The 23,516-nt window shown below is 43.5% G+C and overlaps 1 protein-coding gene and 1 pseudogene across 3 annotated transcripts in view; both read left to right on the forward strand.

The window, feature by feature from the left end:
- PARM1 (prostate androgen-regulated mucin-like protein 1) overlaps nt 1-23,516 on the forward strand; it is a 95,622-nt gene that overhangs the window by 55,101 nt on the left and 17,005 nt on the right. For both annotated transcript variants that reach the window (XM_081144229.1, XM_081144228.1), the window contains exon 2: nt 6,648-7,439. In XM_081144229.1, coding sequence (XP_081000355.1) covers nt 6,648-7,439 — 792 coding nt within the window. The remainder of the gene's footprint in view (nt 1-6,647; nt 7,440-23,516) is intronic.
- LOC308561927 (histone chaperone ASF1 pseudogene) lies at nt 11,719-21,575 on the forward strand (annotated as a pseudogene). Its single transcript has 2 exons — nt 11,719-11,784; nt 20,971-21,575. The product of its transcript is annotated as a histone chaperone ASF1 pseudogene (transcript).

Here is a 23,516-nt window from a genome sequence, read left to right on the forward strand (position 1 = left end):
CATATGTGAAGGCAGAAGTTATATTTCCTCAGTGATTCCAAATGTTGAAGCCCTAGCCCCCAGTGTGGTGGCATTTGCAGATGGGGCTTTGGGGAATTAGGCTTAGATGAGCTCATGAGGGTGGGTCCCTCATGATGAGATTAGTGTCCTTATAAGAAGAGATACCAGAAAGCTCAAACACTGTCTCTCTTTCCCTCCCTCTGTCCCTCCCCAACCACACACAAAGAAAGGCCACTCCAGAACACAGCTAGGAGGCAACCACCTTCCAGGCAGGAAGAGAGCCCTCACCAGAAACTGAACTGGCCCACACCTTGCTTGAACTTGCAGCTTCCAAACTATGAGAAGAAAATTTCTATTGTTAAAGCCACCCAGTTGATGGTATTTTGTTCTGGCAGCCAGAGTGAACAGCAAGCATTATCTAGGATAGTCAATGTGCCTGAGCTTTGGATATTTTCATGCTGAAAGAAGGCCACCCTCATGCAGTCAGAGCAATATGGATATACCATCAAATAAGGCAAAGCAGAGGCTTTTATGTTTTTAATTAACATTAAAGTTTAATGTTAATTGTTCAAGTAAAGATAACAAGTATTGTTACACAATCTCATGCATGGTTGTTTTATTAGGAGTAGGAATTGCCTGAACTAGACTGTAAAGTACTTTAGGTAAGTACTCAGTAGGTAGCCATGGGAAATGAATGACCACCTCCAGTCCTCTTTGGAGGGTAGCAGTTATAAAAGTGTATTAGTCAGGTCCTGGCCAGGTAGCTCAGTTGGTTAGAGCGTCATCCCGATATGCCAAGGTTGTGGTTTTGATCCCCCGTCAGGGCACATACAACAACCAACCAATGAGTGCATAAACAAGTGGAACAACAAATCAGTGTCTCTCTCTCTCTCTCTCTCCCTTCCTCTCTTTCTAAAGTCAATAAATAAAATTTTTAAAAACTATAGTAGTCAGAATTAAACAAAAAAATGAGTGTCTTCTGCAACAAAACTAATTTCCTGAAGCCTGTCATTTTTAGCACTATAATAATTTCCATGGTACAGCTTTTAGCTCCACTGGAAATGACAATGCAAATGTCACTCTGAGCATCATATATCTTAAGTGACATACTGTGTGTTCTCATTGTTTGAGAACGAACTCAAATGTTTTCTCTTCTGTGACTTTTCTAAATGTCATTTAAAAATGACATTTGTATATTTTTACATTCCATGGTCCCCATACAGAACGAATTCATCTTTCCTCAGGGCTTCCATTGCAACTTGCTTGGACTTCCATAAGGCATTTATCATATCATATTACAGGAAGATGGTGTCCTTTATGTCCTGCTAAATAGTGAGCTCTCTGCAAGTAAGGCCATGGACATAGAAGCTACTCAATAAAGCTCAAATGAATGAATGTTTCTTTGTATATGACTCATTTCTCGTTTACCCCAGATTTCCAAAGACTCTGACTCAGCTACCAGACTGAGGCTCTCTCTGCCTCCATCTGCTCATTTATTATATGATACTATGAACAATAGTAAACATTGTCATTTTTGTTTTTCTGACCTCAGAATCTTTAATGAGCCAAGGGAGTGACTAAGATGCAGAGCCAGTAAACCCTAAAGATCACATATAAAGATATATGTGACCTTATTATTTTAATAATATCTGTCCCAACTGTTGTTTTGTTCGTATTTCAAAGATCTCTTTATCTGTATTCATCCTGAGATTGCTGACACTTCACAGCTGCCAAAAGTCTACCATCACAACATGGACTATTTTGAGAGAACCACCCTTGTGTTTACTAAAGAGTGACTCTCTTGTAGTTTATGGTTTGTGACCAACTCTTTTTAAGTAAAATAAAACCAATTATTTGTATAACAGTTCAAATGTTAAATTTAGTTAAATAATGAACAAACCATGTTTTTGGGATAGACTCTGTAGCAGAACTTTCCATCAGCTACTGAATCCACTGTGTGGCAGAATGAAGAAAGAAGCAGTTTTATCTCAAGTGCCCAAATGTCTCTCATACATCTTTTCTCCCTTCCTCTGTCCTGGAATCTAGCCCATGTTTTATTCCTTATGAATCTGGATTATGGTTGGCCATGTCCTGTATGCTATTCCCAAGGAAATCTCCTTAGAGTGTTAAATAGTCAAAGACCTAGAAAGACAGCAGGCATAGGGATATGTCATGGTGGAACGACATAGAGTGAGGCTGACTTTTTAAGCAAGGTTCCTGACCTCATATAACCCTAGGTAGGTAGCCATCCCTGAGGCAGCTATGGTGGATGTGGTCATACTAAGTGGTATGTAGAAGAAACTAGAGAGATTCTGGAGTGTTTTTTAATGAAGTTCTTAAGTTAATTTATTTTCCATATATCCCTCCTTTCCTTTCTTCCTTCCTTCCTTCCTTCCTTCCTTCCTTCATTCTTTTTTTTCTTCCACAAGTACTTAACTGAGTATTTAGTATGGCCTAGGCATTGTCCTAGGCTTGGGGGAAATAGCAGTGAATAAGACCAGGCCCCTGCACCCTATGGAGCTTACACTCTGGTAGAAGAGGTAATAAATAAGTAAATAAATAATTTGTAATTTCAAGAATAGACTATTTTATGAAAAACAAAAATGAGCAAAGAGTATGGCAATTCCTTAAAAAAATTAAACATGGAATTACCATATGATCTACCACTTCCTGTTCTGGGTATATATTCAAATGTATTGAAAGCAGCAAGGTCTCAAACAGATATTTGTACACTAAGATTCATAACAGCATTATTAATAATAATTCAAAGGTGGAAGCAACCCATCAAAGTCCACCAATGAATGAATGGATAAGCAAAATGTGGTCTATACATACAATGGATTATTATTCAACTTTTAAACAGAAGGCAATTCTGACACGTGCTATAACATGGATGAACCTTGAAGACATTAAGCTATATGAAATAAGCCAGTCACAGAAGGACAAATACTGTATGATTCTACTTGCATGGGGTTCTTAGAGCAAAGTTATAGATAGAGACACAAAGTAGAATAGTGGCTTCCAGGGGCTGTGGAGAAGGAAGAATGGAGAGTTTTAGTTTAAGGGGTATAGAGTTTGTTTGGGAAGATGAAGAGGTTCTGGAGATGGGTGGTGGTAATGTTTCAACAATAATGTGAATATACTTATGCCCCTGAACTGTACACTTAAAAAGGTTAAAATGGTAAATGCTATGCTATGTATATTTTAACTTGGGATGACACAGGGGATAACTTTGGGATTTTATTCTAACAGCAACAGAACCCCTTGAAGGATTTTGAGCAGTTAAAGGACATGATCTTAGTTACCATTTTGAAAGATCATACTGGCTGCTGTGTGAAAAGTAGACTGAAAGGGAGGAAACCTAGAAGCCACAAGACCAATTAAAAGACTATGGCGAAGGAAAACAAGATGGCGGCGTAGGTCACAGCTGCACCCGCCGCCTCCCGCAACCACATCAAAATCACAACTAAAATCCAGAACCACCATCACCCAGAGCCTCCTGAGATCCGGCTGAATAGAAGCCCCACAACCAGGGAGCTGAGGAAGCACCGAGACCGGGAGGAGGGGGAGACGCGGGCGGATCGGGGCTGAATCATGGAGACACGGCCGAGGGTCCACACCCGGTTCAGCAGTTGAAACCCAGGAGGGAATCTCGGCGGCGGACGTTTCCCGGAGGAGGGAGGGGTCCCAGCCCCACAGCAGCCCCCAGCCCAGGGCTCCAGGGCCGGGAAGAGACGTCCCCACAACTCCGGGCTGTGAAACCAGCGGGGACTGTCCGAGGGTCGCGGAGGCCGCGGGAGCCCGAGCAGCTCCTCTAAAGGGCCCGGCACGGACTCACTCGGACGCTCCCTCTGAGCCCAGCGCCGGGAGCAGCCTGAAAGGACCCGGGACACTCGAGGAGGAACTAACCTGCCTGAGATCCGGGCGAGAGGCGGAGGGCGGCTTCCTCCCAGGCAGAAGGGCTGGCGGAGGCCATGGCTCCTGTGGCGAGTCCTCCCCGCACGCAGCCGGCAGGCAGGCGCCATGTTTGAATCGCCGGCGCCTGACTCCCACCTTTGGCCCCGCCCTGTGATTCCCGGAGGCCCCGCCCCCCCACCTGCAGCTCATCCAGGCCATTTCCAGGGGCTTTTCTGTGCAAGTGGCCTCTCGAGCCTCATGATTTTAGGACTTTCCTCAAATCTCTCAAACAAGCAGCAGCTGCCCCATGCGGCTTGATAAGCGGCCCCAGGCCTGGCACTAGCGGGGCTCATAGCTGGGCCTCTCCTGGGCACCTCCAAGGCCAGCACAAGTAGCAGCCAACTACGGTTTGCTGTGTAGCTCATGCTGGGGGGCCCTGGGCAAGGCACTGGCACAGGCTGACTTGGCACCTGAAAGCAGCCAAAATGCAGAGGCAAAGAAACATGTCACAAAGGAAAGAACAGAAGAAATCTCTAGAAGAGGAACTAAATGAAATAGATCCAAGCAAGCTAGCAGATAGAGAGTTCAGAATTTTGGTTATAAGGATGTTTAAGCAGACTGTTAGGGAAATAACTGAGAAAATCAATAACATAATAAAGTACCAAGTTGAAATGAAGGCTACACGAACTGAAATGAAGAATAATTTACAGGGAATCAACAGCAGAGTAGAGGACGCTGAAAATCAAATCAGCAATTTGGAACATGAAGAAACAAAAAACACCCAACCAGAAGGGCAAAAAGAAAAAAGAATCCAGAAATATGAAAATAGTATAAGGAGTCTCTGGGTCAACTTCAACAGGCCCAACATTCATATTATTGGGGTGCCAGAAAGGGAAGAAAGAGAGCAAGGAATTGAAAACCTATTTGAAAAAATAATTACAGAAAACTTCCCCTACCTGGGGAAAGAAATCGACTTACAAGTCCAGGAAGCACAGAGGGTCCCAAACAAGAGGAACCCAAAGAGGCCCACACCAAGACACATCATAATTAAAATGCCAAAGGTTAAAGACAAAGAGAGAATCTTAAAAGCAGCAATAGAAAAGCAGTTAGTTACCTACAAGGGAGTCCCCATATGACTATCAGCTGATTTCTCAACAGAAACTTTACAGGCCAGAAGGGAGTGGCAAGAAATATTCAAAGTGATGAAAAACATGGAACTACAACCAAGATTGCTCTACCCAGCAAAGCTATCATTTAGAATTGAAGGTCAAATAAAGAGCTTCTCAGACAAGGAAAAGTTAAAGGAGTTCATCACCACCAGACCAGCACTACAGGAAAAGTTGAAGGATCTTCTTTAAGAAGAAGCTAATAAACAAAAGAATCTGATGAACTAAATAGATCCAGAGACAATGACGCATGCAACAGACAGTCATATTTCAGAGGAAAGAGGGAAGGGAAGTGGAGGGTGGGAAGAGATTAACCAAAGAAGTTATATGTATAACCCAAAGACACAGTTAATAACGGGGTGAAGGCCTGGGAAGGGGGTGGGAGGGAAGTGGAGGGGATCAATTGGGGGGGAAATGGTATACCTGTAATACTCTCAACAATAAAGATAAATTTTAAAAGTAAAAAAAAAAAAAAAAAGACTATGGCAATTGTCTAGGCGAGTAACTGGTGGCTCAGATGATGTTGAGATAATGGGGCAGGTGATGAAAAGTGGTTGGATTAAGGTACATTCAAGGTAGAGTCATCATAACTTCCCAATGAATTTAATGTGGGGTGTGAGGGGTGATGTCTCAGTTTTTAACTGAGCAAAAGAGTTAAAGGGGGTGCCATCCACTGAGATGGAAATGACTTGAGAAAAGCTTGTTGGGGAACAGTCAGGGGCATGGGGAGGCAATTAAAAAATGTTTTATGTAAAAATGAAATCATAAACTCAGATTCTAGCAAAGTGCTAGCACATACAAGCCATTTGTTAAATACTTGAATGAATGTACTAATTAATTAATTTAATTGCATGGGTAAATGGAGGAAGGAAGAAAAATAATTCTAAATTTTACAAAATATGAAAAACATTTTGCAAATGATATGACCCTAAAGACCCCATGCTAAGATTCCGTAAGTGCTGAGTTCCAGTTTCAGAAAATATATCTAAAGCTCAGATCCTCCTCCCAGCTTTTGTTCTGGAACCTCCTGCCTTTCCCTCCTCTGCAGGCAATGTGCTCACACCTTTATTCATCCCAGCCAGCAAGCCCAGGAGCCCGCACACCCCTGTGTGAAAACGCAGAGCTCGCAGCCCTGGAGCAGGGAACAGTCAAGCAGTGAGCTCCTCCAGCTTTCCACTCGCCAACCCTGTCTTCCCCAACCCAACGCACACCCTGGGCACCTCCAGGGGCATGCGGAGCAGGGCCCTCAGCGGTCCAGACCAACCCCATACACTCGATTCCCCAGACAGTCTCACTTTTTAAGGGCTCAGTGTGAAGCAAGCAGGAGGCCAGATTAGTTTGTTCCACGGACTGGCTGGACCTGCTTTGACTGACCCGCCAAGTGCTCTTACGGAGCCTCCAGGCTGGCTTCTACTGAGAGCCACAAAGGAAGGGGAGAGCAATTAGTGGGAATAAAATATTTAAAAGTCACCTTCACAGTTGAGCATGCACAGTGCAAAAGGAGGAAGGCCTGTGAAAATGCTGCAAAACAGCCTTCCCTCTAAGTTTTCACGCCTAACCACTTTTGTACTGGCTCTCCCGCAGGACTGAGGGTACAGAGCGCGCCTACATCGGCCCCTGTTTCTTTTCTGGAAAAGATCACGTCTCCAACGCCAGCGGCCTCCTGGACGAGCTCCCCACAAAGCCCTGCAGCCCCCCATACGAGCGGCAAGCCCAGCAGCACGGCGCTCCCGGTTACAGTGGCATTGGCGCAGACGGCTCTGCCCCCCAAGAATGTTTCCATAGAGCCCACAGGGCAGGAGGCCACTTTGACTTGGGAAGGCACAAACGCAGGCGCCTTGTCAACGAGCAGGGAGGGCCACTTAACACCCACGCCCGGGGAGCACAGCCCAGGCACGCCAGAGGAGAGTGTGCCAGCCGCAGGGCCCAAGTCCCCCGCCGAGCCTCCTGCACTCACCTCCCCGCAGGCTCCAGCCTCACCACCCCCAGGCCTGTCGACCTCACCACCCCCAGGCCTACCGACCTCACCACCCCCAGCCCCGTCGACCTCACCACCCCCAGGCCTACCGACCTCACCACCCCCAGCCCCATCGACCGCACCACCAGAGGTTTCTTCTGTCTCTGACAACGCCAACCACAACTCCACTGAGACCAGCACCAAGACCACAGGAGCCCCAACCACACCAGAGTCCCCAGCACAGGAGCACAGCTCTGGCCGCACCCCCACTTCACATACCACGTGGGAGCTGGTGCCCATGGAGACAACGCCCCAAACAACCGTGCCAGCCAAAGCCACGTGTGTTCTGGTAGACAGGGAGACCACCACGGCCTCCCCCAGGGTCGTCATGCGGGAAGTGGAGCATGCTCTAAGCTCAGGTGAGTGTCCAGAACGCTGCGAGCACGCTTGGCTGCCCGGAGATGCTCGGAAAGCAGCTCGGTTAACCAAACGCAGTCGGTCAACTGAATTTCGGAGTGTACCATCTGAGCTGAAGTATAATTCCCAAGAATTTCCACAAGAGTGCCAACCTTATTTATGTCACTTAGTAACTGCCACGTGATAGCTCATTAATTGTGGCCGACTGCCAACTTTATGGTTTGTCTTTACGTATGTCACAGGGAATGTAAATAAGTGAGACTACGTAAGTAAAGGGATTAATAGCACAGCTCTCAGCCAAGCTGCCCAGGCTTCAATTCTGGCTCTAGACCTTGGGCAAGTTACTTCACATTCTGTGCCCTTACTCGCCCTCAACTGTAAAATGGGAATAAAAGAGGTGCTACAGCATATGGCTCTTGTGGAGATTAAATGAGATGATATATAAAGTGCTTAGAACAGTTCCTAACAGGGGGTACGTGCTCAGGAGATGTCAGTTATTATAACTTTGCTCAGTGTAGTAACTGTTTATAGAAATCTGTCAAAAAAAAGTAGGGTGGAGTTGTGAAGAACTTGTTTATTTTTTATAGGCATTGATATATTTCATGGGAAACACAATAAATTTTAGAGGACGTCACATTTGTTTTTGTTTTCCCAGCAACCCTGTGAAGTTAGTATTATTTTTATCTTGATTTTGAAATCTTGGAAATTATGGTGAAGAGGGATTAGGGGGCTTTTCTGAGGTCACATGCATCTAGCATTGGCGTGGAGACTGTAAACTTTAGGGCGCTGGGCAGGAAAAGGGTTTTGTGGGAACATTTGGAATCTTGATTTAGAAACAGTGAGGTGAGAGCAGCCAGAAGGTGAAGGGGGAACACTGAGCTGCAGCCCTTCCCCTGGGTAGTCCTGCCCGGGGTGCACTGCTTCTTCATTTGTCTAACTGATCTCCTTTCGCCGCTCTCTACCCACTCCGGTATACTCCAGACATGGTGGGTCTACAGACTCTGAGCTTGCCATGCAAGAATCTCCATAATCTCGTAGATTCTTACTACTTTCCACGGGTGCTCTAGTTTCATGGGCTAGAGTATCTGAAACAGTCCTGTTCCAATATTCTGGCTTGTGTTTTAGACCATGTGTCTTGATATCCCCAACTCTAAGCCAGCAGGGTCAACAGGCACAAAATTAGTGTCGGAGCTGGGTCATGACCCCTTATAGTTCTAGGGAATATTGCAGCCAGTAGGAACTCCAGAGTAAATGAAGGAAGGAAGGATTGAATGACTGGAGAAAAGATAAGCATGGCAGGTTAGAGGGAGATCACTGAGCATGGGCCAAACTCTATTTCACAGACCAAAGAGGATTTATCGCCTTTGATCTGTTAAATCAAAAAATATTTACTGTGCATCTCTCAGGATTGTGCTTGATGCAAAGAAGCATAAGAAATATAAGACCTGTCTTTTGAGATTTCATAGTGTAAGTAGAGAGAAAGGGCGCACCCAAGTCACTCTTAATATGAATGAGAATGAACCAAGGTGGGTGGAGGAATCTTTGAGCAGATGTGATACAATCTGTTCATTTCAAAGGTGAAGAAATTATGTCCCAGAAGTTTGGAATGCCTCATACAAGGTCACACCACTCAGTGGCAGAGCTGGGCCCAGAGCCCAGATCCTCAAAACCACAATCGAGTCTTCTTTCAGCACCCATCACTGCTGCACTGCCCCTCTCTCAGCCCCACGCGCCAAGCAGCACCCCCAGACTGCGTCACAGGTTACTATTTGCAGATGTTTTTGTTTAGAGATTTTTGTGCTGCCTTTATAATGGCAGTAATAACATCACACTGTTATTTAGCATCTTGTCTTACTCTGTGTGGTTCCACATAGCGAATTTCTATTAATCCAAGAACTCATCCATTCATAGTCACCAATGAATAACTCTAACACAAGGTTAATGCTATTGGAGTTAAATTTGACTGGAGCAATTAGGGAAGATTCCGTGATGGGGCCGAGTTGTGGGAGGTGAAAGAAATTTAGGCCTGAAGAGGCGATTGGGGCACTTGTGTGCAAAGGTGGCAGTTACCGCTGCACACACCTGGCTTCAGAATGCACTCAGCAGTTGTAAGCACCAAAATTGCTCCTGTCAAGGTATCCAGTGCCCTCCACTTTGCCAAGCCTGAGGTTAATTCTTAGGCCTGGCTTGACCTGACCAGTCAGCAGCATTTGACACAGATGGTCACTGTCCTCATCTTTAAAACACAGTCTCCACTTAGCCCCCAGGACACATTCTTGTTTGGTTCTTCACCCACCTAGTTGACCGCTCCCTTAGTCTCTGTTGCCTTACTTCACCCTCATCTTCCTCCACTGGAGCCCCCAAGGCCAGCACTGCCCTCCTCTCCCCTGACCTCTCTACACTCACACTCTCTCCTCTCCACACTCACTCCTAAGATGACCTCATCCTGTCTCATGACTTCAAATGCCATCCGTATGCTGATTACCCTGACATGTAAAATCTTATGCCTGTTTTGTTTCATTGAACTAAAGACATGTACACCCAGCTGTCAGCTAACTCACGCTCCCCACGTGGGTGGCTCATAGGCATTGCACACTTAGCATGCATGAGATGAATTACTGGTTTCCTCAACCCTCAGTCTGCTCCTCCCTCAGCCTTTTCCTCTCTCCTTTCAATTCTTCAGGCCAAAACCTTGGGCTAATTCTAGACTCCTTTCTCTCTTAAATATTCCATATCCAGTCCATCAGAACCCAACCTCCTCTCACCCCTCTGTCATCTCTCACATGTGTGACTTTAGTATTCCTGCAGCTGATCTCACTACTCATCACACCCTTACCAGAAAGATCCTTTTAGAAACCCAGGACAGATCTGTCACTCCTCGGCTCTCACACTCCCATTGCTTTCCCTGAGTCCGAGCGGAGCCCAAGCCTGCATCATGCCTACAGTGCGCAGCATGATCTGAACCCACCGGGCCTCCCTGCCCTGCAAGCACACTGGCAGTCTTACTGTGTCTTGAACAGACCAAGGACACTCTTGCCTCAGGGGCTTTGTACGTATCATTTCCTTTGCTTCAAACAGTCTCCTGCCAGGTCTTTCAGGGCTCACTCCCTGTCAGAGATGACAGCTAACCAAAGTCTTGGCTCCTGCAAAGGGAGCCTTTACTCACACTCCTACCTAAAATAATAAACCCATCTCCGTTGACCCCTGCTTTATTTTCCTTCTGATCACTTACCACTTTCTGACTATCTCATTTATTTGGTGAGTAGGTGTCTTTTTTCTGCCACTAGACTGTCAGCTCCATGAAAGCAAGGACCTTGCTCACAAAGAGGAAGATGTACGTTATATCCAACCCCTAGAACTGAGTCTCAATAACAGTTGTTGAATAATTGAATGAGAGCCACCAACCAGTTCCAGGGAAGCTATTTCATCTCTCCGAGCCGCGGCCTTCTTATCAGTAAGATGAGAAAAGGACAGTATCTATGTGATGGGGTTATTGTCAGGTTTAGTTGAGATAATAAATGTGTAGCATAGTAGCTCTTGAGCAATGAATGGCTCAGTCAATGCCCATGATTATTATTTAACTATGATTTCCTGTTTTATGATTTATCATCATTGTTACCATTTTGCCATTGTTCTTCTAGTTGTTATAGTTATCATAATAAGGAATGCCCACCATCCTCAACAAACTTTTATTGAGCTTTTACAGTGAGTCAGGTATCTGGCTAGGTACTGGGGATTTGGCAATGAGTGAAACAGCACTTCCTCGTGGAGTTTACAATTTAGCATGTACATAGCATGGCAAATAACCTAGCTTGGTGGATCCAAGACTGTGCAGAGGGGAACACTGCAGAGAAGCAGGAAGGAAGATTTCAGAACAAACCTTAGAGGACCCTGAATAGAGGTGTGAGATGACTTATTTTACTTACCAGGCCATTGATAGTCACCACAGGCTTTTGATCAGGGGAAGGAAATGCTGACAATTATATTTTAAGAGGATTCAAATGGCAGAAATATGTGTGGTAAGTCTCAGGGAGTTCAGGTCTAGAAACATGTAGACCAGTTTATTCTTGGTCTGTGTTTGCCACTGTCACTGATAGACCATTGTCACTTACCTATTCTGACTCTAAGAGCTCTTAGCTATAAACTAGGTACAAGAGCAGCAATCTTTTGGGGTCCTTTTGGCTTACTATACCACGCAAATGGTTTATTTCAACTATCCTGTGCAGAAGAAACGAGATTCTTATTCACACGAGGTGTACCGAGTATATACATGTTCCAAGGATGGGGCTAGTGGCCGAGGTGAGCTTGCGGCTATCTGTTCTAGGTGAAGAAATAGGCCCAGAGAGAGTAAGTGACATATTCAAATTCTCACTTGAGTGACTGGGTCAGAACTCAAATTCAGGACTCCTGACTGATCTTGGGTCAAGTGTTCCTTTCACTAAAACCCATTTTACCTGAATTCACAGAAAAGAAAAGTTGAGGGAGGACCAATGGCCTCCAGAACTTCTGTGGAAATGGGTGACATGGGTGTTGTCACATGCCGAGTGCTGCCTTCTGGGCCCCAGGGGACGGGCTGTCCTGTGGGAGAAGCAGGTGGTAGTAGCAGTCACCCCAAAGTGGTTGTCCAGAAAAATGAGTTTTGAGTTTCGTTTTTCAGTTTTCGTTTGGCTTTTAAAGGAAGAGGGAACTGTGATGTGTTCGGTTTAGGTCATCTTGTGTTATTAAATCAGAGCTCTTCAAGGGTGCAGACTATGACTACGGAATGTTCCTGACTCCCTGAACAAAACTGAATGTGCTGTGCACAATGAGGTGCCCAGCAAATGCTTCGGGGTTAACTGATGTTGCACACCAAGTTATATTCAAAATATCATCAATTCTCGCATAGGAAAACTTTAAAATTAGACTCATTCCACTTGTTGCAAAGTGGATATTCTCTTTCATCTATAAAATCCAAGTGTCCGCTGGTCTTACGCTATCCTATACTTTCCATTACAAAAAGAAGGGCACATAATTGTGAAAATTGGTAAAGGCCTTTGAACTTTAAATTGCTAGTCTGAACCCCAGTATTTATTCAGCATGAACTGTTCTAATAAATACCCTTAAATAAAGGGGACTAAGCAGGCACAGACATCTAGACATCTATGCATCCACACCTATAAGGGACTTTCAGCTCCACATGACATCTCCTTATTCCAGATTAACTCTTAAAATGAACATAAATTTGAAAAAAGAATTAACTCCTAGAAAAGGTGAAAATAACTTTTAAAGTAGACATAGAAAAATTTCAGGAGTAAAAAATGTGTATTATAGTAAGTAATGAGCATTATATTTAGATGACACATTAAAATATGTTAAAGGTGAAAGTGATAATTTAATAAAAAATCATAAGTGAGAAGACCATGTAAAAGAATGTTAATAAACATGTACTGATCAGATTCTTTTGGAATCTGATTCCAGAATATATCAGGAAGCAATAATCCTAAAAAGTAGTATACCTATGTTAGCCTCAGTTTCACAAATATCATATCATTGTAGGTGCCCAGGCTCGGCATCTTGTAGTACCTTTTGCCTCTCTCTGCTCAGTTTTCTGGCCTTCACTCCTGGGTCCTCTCCATCACTGAGTACTGTTGATATTGAACTCTTAGCAGCTCTTATTTCATCTACTTCTCTTCACTTTTACCCTCATGTCAAAGCTCCCATAATCCCACCGTGATCGCTTCCTACCTGGCCCTTCATTTCCTCCCCTGTATCCATCTCACACCTCACTCTCCACACAGCAGCCAGAATGACAGTTAAACACAGGTCTGATTGGGCCACACGTAACCTCACTGCCACCAGCATCGCAGCCTATCCGGGGCATCCCCTGCTCTTGGTATGAAATCTGCAAGTCCAGAGGGGGGAGCCTCTGCCTGCCATCCCTGCCTCACCTCACCCCCGAACCCCCATGCCAGCTGTCTCTCAGTTCCATGGACCTGCTGAGCTCCCTCTTGACACAGGGCCTTTCCTCATTTGGATGCTTCTACTTAGAACCCACAACCCATCGCTTCACCTGGTTAATTCCAACTCATTCCTCAGGTCTCAGCTCAAACATTAGCTGTTCAGGAAGTCTCTGCTGGGGTCCCCAGGCCAGCTCTGGCTTCCCAGTTACAAACCATCACAAATCAGTAGTATCTCTTCTGCACAGTGCGTGATTACTCATCTGCTTGGTGGCACCTTTGTTCACTGCTTACACTGCCTTTCCAGGTACCTGAAGTGGGGCCTGGTTTGTTTGGACTTACAAATAAATTCCTAGAAACTAACAGTGTCTAACTCAGTGTAGATGCTAAGTGAATGTTTGATGAATTCATAAGTGAATGACTTTTAACAACTAAACATCAAGCTTTAGGCCATAAATTCACATATTTTCTTAGCTTCGTAAATCCTGATGTTTGAATTGAGAATGAAGAAAAATTAAACACCTTCACCTGTTGTTGTCATCTGTTCAAGCATTTATAACAAAAATACCATAGACTGGGTGACTTAAATAACAGAAATTTATTTCTCATAGTTCTGGAGGCTGGGGAGTGGGAGGTCAAGGCGCTTGAGATTCAGCATTTAGTGCCGGCTCGCTTCCTGGTTCATATAAGGCCATATCCTCTGTGTCCTCACGGAGTGAAAGGGGAAAGAGAGTCCTGGCATGTCTTCTATTAGGGCACTAATCCCATTCACAGGGGCTCCACCCTCGTGACATCACCTCCCAAAGCCCTCACCTCCTCATGCTATCACATTGGGGGTTAAAATTTCAACATCTGAATTTGAGGAGACATAAACATTTAGTCCGTAATAATACCTGCACATGCGAAGATACCCCTCTGATACCCCACCACCGTGACAGACTGTCCAGAGGGCTCTCTGCTGCCACTCAGGGCTCTGCCCACCCCCATTCCCACCACTCGTCTCTTTTCCCACCATGCTGACTCTAATCTTTGGTCTCCATGGACTTAAGGGCTGACAAGTTATAAATTGTTATAAACTCTCACTCACATTTTTTTTCTTTTGTGCTCAATTCTTTAAACTTGACTAAACCTCAGAGCTTGCTAATGCCAAGTAATCTCCCATAAGGAGCTCCAATGGTCAGATTTTATTTTAGATAAAAATTATTCTGAGTTCTGTTCTCCACTGCTTTTATTTCTCCTTTATTTACTTTTACTACTGAGATCTTAATCTGATTTTGAAAAGTTCCAAAATATCCCTTGAAAAATATATGTCAGGGTAATAAAATTAGCTAGTTACCATTTATGTTACCTGCTAGAATACAACTCCCAACAACATATTTACAACATAAATACAGCATAGTTTAATTGTTTCAATGTCACCTTTCATTACATTTGGAGAGTTTCTGTTTCCACGGAACAATTTCTTTTTTTCTGCTTAAAATGCTTTCACCAGGGATGTATGACTAAAATGATTTTGGAAATGCTGTGCTGAGAAAGCAAGAGTTAGCTTATAAGCATAGCTGATATCATTAGTGAATCTATGACTTGTTGGCTCATTGAGAAAACTGATTGGAAAATGCCTGATCCCATATTCAGACTGAGTCCTTAATGTAATCTTCTGACTCAAGAGCATGGCTTTTCAGTTACAAAATAATAACAGGAAAGTGAGAATGGATCAGCACCAGGCCATCGTCTTTACCAGAAAAGGACCTAAAAGTCCCACCCCAGCCAGGAGCACTGTATTCAGAGAGCACATAATGGATGCTACATTGATATTTTCCTCAGCATGACTTATTTCTCAGGTCCCAGAAAATAAAAATATTAGCCAATAAGAGACAAAATTTTATTTAACAGTATCTTGCTTTTATCATTAGACTCATGGCCTTCGGGGGTGGACCACAAGCTCAACACTGAAGGTAAACTTAGGTTAAAATTATATAAACTCAGTAAGTCCATGGAAGTGGGCCATCAAAAACACTTTGCCATATTTCTGTTTGGAGAAATGATGGGGTCATTTCAAAGCCAGGCTCTAGGAAGGCAAGAATATTGCTAATAGTACCAACTTGGGCATCAGACTGTCTGGTTCAGATCACACTGATGCCATTTGCTCGATGGGACATGTGGGCCATTTTACTCATCACTGGGTGTCACATTTTCCTCATCTGTAAGAGGGTAACAACAGTGCTGAACCTGCCGTATAGGATTCTTATGAGGATTAAGTGAGACTAGTATATAAAGTGTCTCACATAGCACTAAATAAACAGTAGCTGTTATTATTATTACAGTTGTATCCCTAATTCTCAGTGTGGACACCAATAACAGTTGACTCTTCTAGACTTTGATTTTTCTTAACGTGAAAATAGAATGTTTGTAAAACACTTTAAGACTCCCAAAAGGATTATTACTATAAGTATTTAGTAATAAATATCCATTTAAATACCCACCTAGGACACAATATAGAAAAGGACAACCCAAAAAGTGTGAAAGAGAAGAATAACTGTGTTCACATTTGAAATAGTAACGCTTTCACGAAACTCAAGACACCCAAAGCAAAGGGTTAAAGAGTGCAAACAGCTAGATATTCCTAGCTGGGAGGAAAGAAGTCATGGGGGAGGGAGGACACATAGGCTGAGCTACAGGCCCCACTGGCCCCGAAGAGCGCCAGTTACGAGCTAGAGGTTGCCCTCTTCCCTTATCTGGCATCAAGTTTGGAAATTATTTTCTTTCCAGAGTTTTTAACTCTAAATCCATGGGGACCTGAGTCTCAAAGAAATTAAAACTTGGTAAAATACAGTATCCAAAAGCCAGTTCCTGCCTGACGTTGGTGATTAATTACATGGAGACAGAGCTAAAGGAACTAACGGTTCCCGGTGATCCCTGAGTCCTCAGACTGCAGTAATTATACTGATGTCACTGCCCTTGGCCCAAGGTGTTGGGACGAGTGATCTGAAACTGTGACTCTGCCCCGCACACGTATCTCATAATTAAAATGATAAATTGCACACTGCTTAGCAAACAGCATTAGGACTCTGTCTCAAGCTCTGAGAAGTACCCCCTTTCTTCTCACTTATGTCCTCTGAACCAAGAAAAAGCCAGTGTGGAAGGTCTTACTTGCTAAGACTGGTGAACCCCGAAGAAATCTGAGCCTTCACCTGCAAACTGGATGTGTCTCTCAAAGAGCATATGCCAACTTTTCCCCTCAGTATTGTTTGATCCATGATCATGCCTCATTTTCATCTTTGAAATACTAAAGAAATAGAGGAGGGGCTAACAAAAACCAAAGCTTTTTTCAGTGTTCATTAAGCTGAATGGTAGCTCTTAAGCAAGATAGTGACAGCTTCCTGCAAAACATTATTAGCCCCTCAGTGTGTCAGTCACAAAGAGATGACTTCAGAGTTGAGATCCCCAATCTGACCCTTAATGCTGAAAACCAGAGGCTACAAAAGGCTGACTTCTCAGCCTACACACACCCACTCCTGCTCACTGCCAGGCAGCTAGTCGTTCCGAACTGAAAATACCCCAGGGAATTTTTTTATAATTTCAACACTAATTGCATCAAGGATACTCAGGTAGCAGAGAGATGTAGGGATCTTTTTCCCTCTTTCTGACTTGGCCCCTGAATAGAAATATCTATGTCCTCCAGTCAAAGAATTAAGATGACTTAACTTGACACAGCCAACCCACTCAAGCTGTAGATAAGAATTTACAGAAGAGCAGGAGAGTTTTCCTCATCCAGGACAAAAAATAAAGGGGATTCTCTGTTCTTCTTTTTTTCAATTATTCTCATGAAATCTCTCCAACCCCACCCTTCTCTCCATCCCCATGAGATCTGCAATGGGGCTGAGAGAGTTGAGATTCCCCCCCATGTCACACTGTGCTTTAATTAGACCAGAAGTTATAATTCAGCATGGGTTGAATATATTCATTATATAAAGTAATTGTAAAATAACTGCCAATCTCTCCTACAGGGGAGATATGAGAAGGGCAGAAACTGACATGGAACATGTTAAGGAACAGACTAACATCATGGACCTAGAAGTTTTTGTTCATGTCTGCACTGCTACTCCTGGGAATGGCTGAGTCAGGACAGTTGTCCCACCTGTGCCACATTTCCTTCACTTTGGGCCTCCACCAAGGAGCAGTATTCATGAGCTGCCACATTCCCTGGAGCAGTGCCAGGTGTTTAAAGTGGTGCTGCTGGTCCAACTCTTGCCCTCCGTGAGCAGCTGATTTACCCCCAGCCCAGTTCTCACTGCCCCCCAGCCCCTTTGTGAATCTGGTTTTCCTGGGACCAGTACTCTCAGAACTATGGTCTAAGTCCCTACAAGGGGAGTATGCAAGATGATGAACCTTGTTTGTTCTAATAAAAACCAATTTTGTTTTCATGTGAATTTGAGAAAAGACTAAAAAACACATTGAACCTTGATTGCATGGGTATTATTGCTTAGGGTGAGGCTACATGTAGCAAGTATCTAAAGAAAAACAATGACTTGACTTAAAGACAAGCATTAAGAAAATAACAGGATAGGTGTTGTGGACATGGCAGAATCCATCAGAGTGGTATGGAGGTGTCAGAAACTTGGAAACACAGCCCCGAAGCTGAGGCTGGCATCTTTCCTTGTGTACTGCCTCTCAGTGCTTTAGGGCTTTTACTTGGGATGAGACCATGGGATAGGGAATGTAAGAGGATGAAAACCAGGAATCAAAAGGTCTGAGTTCTAGTCCCAGCTCTGTCTCTAATGGGCTCTGATCTCAACCAAATCTCTTAATTTCTATAGACTTCCAGTTTGTCATCTGTAAAATGAAGAGGTTGGATTCAATGAACCTTCTTAGAATTTTCTTTCAACAACAAAATTACATTATTCCATTGGTCATGATCTTGCTGAAAGCTAAACTTGAACTTGAGATCCACACTCATTTCTAATAGCCAGCTTGGCTCAAACCTCTTCTGAATTCAAGGTTCTTTCCTGGCTTCAGAGTTTTTATGGGTAAGAGGCTCCCTGAGCTTAATTGGGGCCTTTGTATTTAATTATGCTAATTTGTAAAAGCACTCTAGGAAGAAGCGAGAGTTTCATCAATTCAGCACACAGTAAACATCAGCTGCTTGGATGAGTGAGTGAATCCCCACGTACAGGTAGAGACAGGGACCCGAAGGAGTCCATGGAGGCTGGGAGGTATAGTGCGACTTGCCCAAGACTCTTCAGTTAATGCGTTTATTAAGCCAGTCTGCTCATCACAGAAAGCGGGAAAGCATAGGTTTGGAGAATCCAGGCTCCATGGTTGAATCTGTCTCTGCCTACTAAGCAGGTGAGCAAATTTTTTTTAACTGCTTTATTTCCTAAACTGCAAAGTGGAGATACCTAACCAGCTCTGCCTAGCTCCACGCCTGGCGCAGGGTAGCTGCAATAATGATGGCTTCTATGACTTTTATGACCAGGGTTGTTTTCCTTAATGCTTCCATTACTGTTCTTGGCACAATACTACAGATGTCCCCTGAGAACTGTTGTTAAGCCAAGACCGAATCTGGAGCAGTCTTTGAGGAGACTCTGTTAATAGCGTTCAGATAGAGGGGTCACCCGTGTTTCAGGAGGAATTCTCATTCCCTGCAGGCCCCCTTTGGCCTGGGCAGCGCCTTTAGGACAACTGAATGAGAGGAATGCTCCCTGACGTTGACCTGGAGCTGCTGTGCAGGCATGGGCTTGTCCGAATGCTATGGAGAAAGGGATGAGGTGTCCCCTTTGCTATCCTTAGAAATCCAGTCTAGTTCACACATTACACGTGCAAAGGAGAGCTGAGACTGGATGACCTAAACAGGTAGTTATAATAAATTCCAGCGGAGAAGAAGCCTCATTTGTGCTGGGAAAGATTGTAAGTGAAGTGAAGAAACTTTAAAACCATGATAACCAGGGACTGCTGGGTTGTGTGCCCCGGGTTGCATTAATTGCAAACCCGAGCTCCCTGTGTCCTTCAAGTACAGCCAATACGCCCCATGAGAGAGAAATGCGGCAGTGGAAACATGCACTTGCTTGGGCGAGTACGAATCTTTTATCATCTCCACAGAGTCGTACTTCTGTATACATTTTAACTGTATGCTACCTATGTGGGTCAAATGCTCTTCGATCAGATAAAGCCAGGCCCCAAACCAGGTCTCCTGATTACAGGAAGTAGAAAAGTATAGATATTGGGGATCTTGCTTCAACATTTGAATCCCAAGTCTGCTCATTGACCCAGTCTGCCCACGAACTAGCTTTTAGGTAAGAGTATAAACAGGAGGTGAAAGATTCCAGCTGTAATAATGTAATAAGATTGACTCATTTTGATAAAGTTTACCTCTGCCACTGTGTGTGAAGAAATGACTAAGCAGTACTTCAGTGACTTAAAGATCGGAGGGGATGGGTAGTGGGGAGAAAGACTAATTTACTGAGACAAACTTGGGCTGTCTTAATTAAAAACACTCGGTAGCATATTTGCATGCAAGCTGCATGCCTTATAAAGGAGTTTTATTTTTGCATCTTTACTAAAAAGGTTCAATTAAAAACAATAGCTATACTTTCAGCAGAAATCAGTTGTTTTATGGATTTCTTATTTTGTGCCTAGACATATAAAGACATATACTTAGTATCCCTGGCTTTGAGGCCTTGACTTTCCGTCTAGAGGGCAGGTGGAACATGCTCACACAAGACCATTAGTTTCAAAATGTACTTTATACATCTTTATCTTGTTTTATGTACACACATAACTAGTCACAGCAACATGTGTATTATATACTAGAATAAGTTAACCAAATTCTGCCATACAAAGTAAAAGGACAAACATCTAGAAAAAGAGTTGCTCAAAGGAAGAAACTGTGATTGGGTGATTCCCAAGGGAAAACTGGGCTTCAGAAGATCCCTGCCAATCGTCCCTCTGACAAAGCACTTCCAGGGTTCCCGGTCCCCACAGCTGTTAAGCCCAAACGCCGTTTTCGGCTTTCAGAATTCTCCATGATTTGGTCCTGAGTACCCAACCATTTCATGGTCTCTGTTCGTTTCCATTACACCCTCTTATGTGGCCTGTGGCCTTAATTTTTGTGCCCTCTGTAAACTGTGTGACCTTGGGCAAGTCACACAGCGAATCCCTCAGTATTACAGTCTCCTGATCCTCACAGTGAAAGGCCTGGGCTGTGCCAAGATCTCAACAGTCCCTCCATTTGTGCACATTTACAAAGCACTTCATCTCGCTGGACCCTCCCCACGACCCTGTGAAGCGAGACGACAGGGACTATCCCAGTTTTTAGATAAGGACACCAGCTGAAGGGCCCTGACTGCAAGCTCATTGCTAACCCTTCAATCTTGGACATGATAGGTGTCTGTGCTCCATTTTTTGTCAACCCTGGAAACTTCCCGCCATCAATCCTCTGCCCCTGGCTCTCTCAGAGCAATAACTATGTTTTTAAAGTGCGGCAGGACTGTGGCAGGACCTCAGGGCAGAGTCTGCACTGGACGTGATTGTGCCCTAGCAGCCCTGTTCCCATCGTTTGTGTGTGTGTGGGGGGGGGGGGGGTTACAATACGGCAAAGGCTCAGGTGAACAGTGTAGTGGTGCTGGCCAACCCTTCTCCTTTCTACAACCCATTCCAGTTCGAGATCACTTTGAGTGCATCGAGGACCTGTCTGAACACACGGAGTGGAAAATTACCTGTGTGGGCTCCGCAGAAAGTGAAGAGCACGGTCACTTAAGTGTTAGGTTCTTTCAGTGGCCCTGTGCCTGCAGGAAGGCATATGTTTGTATTTCTGGCTGATGCACCTAATCCAGGACTCGTTCCAGGTGCAGATGCAGTAGGTGTGACAGTTGTGCTAATCACACCCACCTTTCAAGGGCAAGAATTTATTAGAGTTGGCTATTATGTAAATAATGAATAGACTGAGACAGAATTAAGGGGAAATCCACCAGTAAAACCAGACATTTCTAAGCTTCAAAGGAAATTTTTGGCATCTAATCCCTGAGTCACAAGATCCCACATTAATTGGGAAGATAACACAGAAAAACTGGAAGATGTAGAAAGCAGTAATCCAAATCTTCAATCGCATCTTTCAGCGATGCATTACCTTCAGCATCAAAGGGATGCTCCAGGTCAGAACACTCACTAAATGTCACGTTTGAATCCCATGTGGACTGCAAGTGACCACCTGCCATCCCTTTAGTACAAATTTAGCTATAAAAACACAGAATTATTTTCCTGAAATTCCATAAGTCATAGTCACTAAGACACATTGTGAAGAATTTGTTTTAAAAAATCCTGTAGAGCCTTGGCTGGTGTTGCGCAGTGGTTAGAGTGTTGGCCCTCACACCGAGGGTAGCAGGTTCAAGTCCCAGTCGCGGGCATGTACCTGGATTACAGGTTCGATCCCCAGCCCCAGTCGGGGTGTGTGAGGGAGACAACTAATGGTGTGTCTCTCTCACATCGATGTTTCTCTCTCTCTCCCCTCCTCCCTCCCTCCCACTCTCTCTAAAAATCAATTGGAAAAATATCCTCAGGTGAAGATTAACAAGAACAACAAAACATCTTGTAGAAAGTTTATAAGAAAACCAGTATTTGAGCAAATTGTGGAATATAAATACAACTATTTTAAGTAACTTTTCTCTAATATATTATTTTATTTGTTCTGAAACTAGTCTGATAAACCATCTATATTACTTTCTTCTCCTTTACATGTGAGTAAATCACTGGACAATAATCTTTGGGCCACTGTTTTATTAGCCTTCAAAAGAAAAAAGTTCACTTCAACTAAAATGTTTCTTCCTGTAATAAAAAATAGTTTGGTTTAATTTAAGGGGTGAATTTCCATTATTTTTTGGCATGTCCTCAAAGAAGGGATTTGAAGTCAACTATATGCTACCAAGAACTTTCAGATCTGATTTTCCAGGCCATCTTGAAGTCTCCTATGGCTACTAAGACAGTTCACATAATGTTAGCATTCAATTTGGTTTCTAAGATAATTACAAGTGTGGTTAATTGTTTATAAAGTCCTCTGGCTATGGTTTTTGTGTTTATAACAGTTTAGGGCATCAGAACACTCCCTGAATCACACATCATTATTACCCAGTGAATTCAACATGTCAAGAGCAGATGCAAATTCCCAGAGTTTAAAAATAGGAGAGTATAATGCCTTAGATTTGTTCATTAGATTTATAAAAATACTATAAACTTAACTCTTTAAAATTGTTTTCATAGAGCATCTGTTGGCAACATTTATATAAAAACAGTGGATTTGGGAAGATATATTTAGCTTTATCATAACAGATAAGTTACTGTTTTGGAAATATATATTTTTCACACATGTAGTCCTGTTCTCCATATCCCCTGACACTCATGCAGAATAAAATTAGGCATATTTGTAGTAGACATATTCTAGATAGCTTTTCCAGATAAGCCTTTAAAAGCAGTCTTGGAAAGGAATTCATTAACTAAATGAGCCAAAAAGTTCTTTTTCTTTGAGGAGAGCTAGGTCCTTCCTCAGAAAGTTTCTTATGCTCCATTAAATGAAGCGTAGAATATTCTCATTACTCTTGCTGCTAAAGCAAGACATCAGCCATGTGATACAGAGTTGTGCAGCACCTTCAGATATAAAACTTTTATACTATACTGCACTTCTTAAAGCTTTTATTTTGAAGAAGGGAGCAGGACATTTGTCTGAATGTAGAATCTAACTTGTACATATTTCCTGTCATTCTAAAGGAGTGAATTTGTGAAGCAAAATTTTGGTAAATGTTAAACTTTGAAATTTAATATATGAGATTATTAAAATACTGTCCACTAACTAGTTCACAGATTTTAAAAATAAAATATATCCTACTGTCAAAAGTAAATAAATAATATCAGAGCTTTGAGAGGTTGTTCAGGTTCAGCCCATCACAGACGGATATTGTCATTTTGGATATGATTGCCAAGTATCCTGCCAAAGAGGCCAAATACAACATTTCTTTCATGTTTAAAGTGAGGAAAAAACAAAACGCCTCAATGAGAAGGGTCCCTAGAGGAACCTTTGAAGAATTGGGAATATTGCTAAGCCCAGGAAGACAAGAGGGCAACTGTAGGTAGGGTGAGGGAGGGGCAGTCTGGACA

Source organism: Miniopterus schreibersii (assembly GCF_964146895.1).
Source record: "Miniopterus schreibersii genome assembly, chromosome: 1".
NCBI classification, from domain to species: domain Eukaryota; kingdom Metazoa; phylum Chordata; class Mammalia; order Chiroptera; family Miniopteridae; genus Miniopterus; species Miniopterus schreibersii.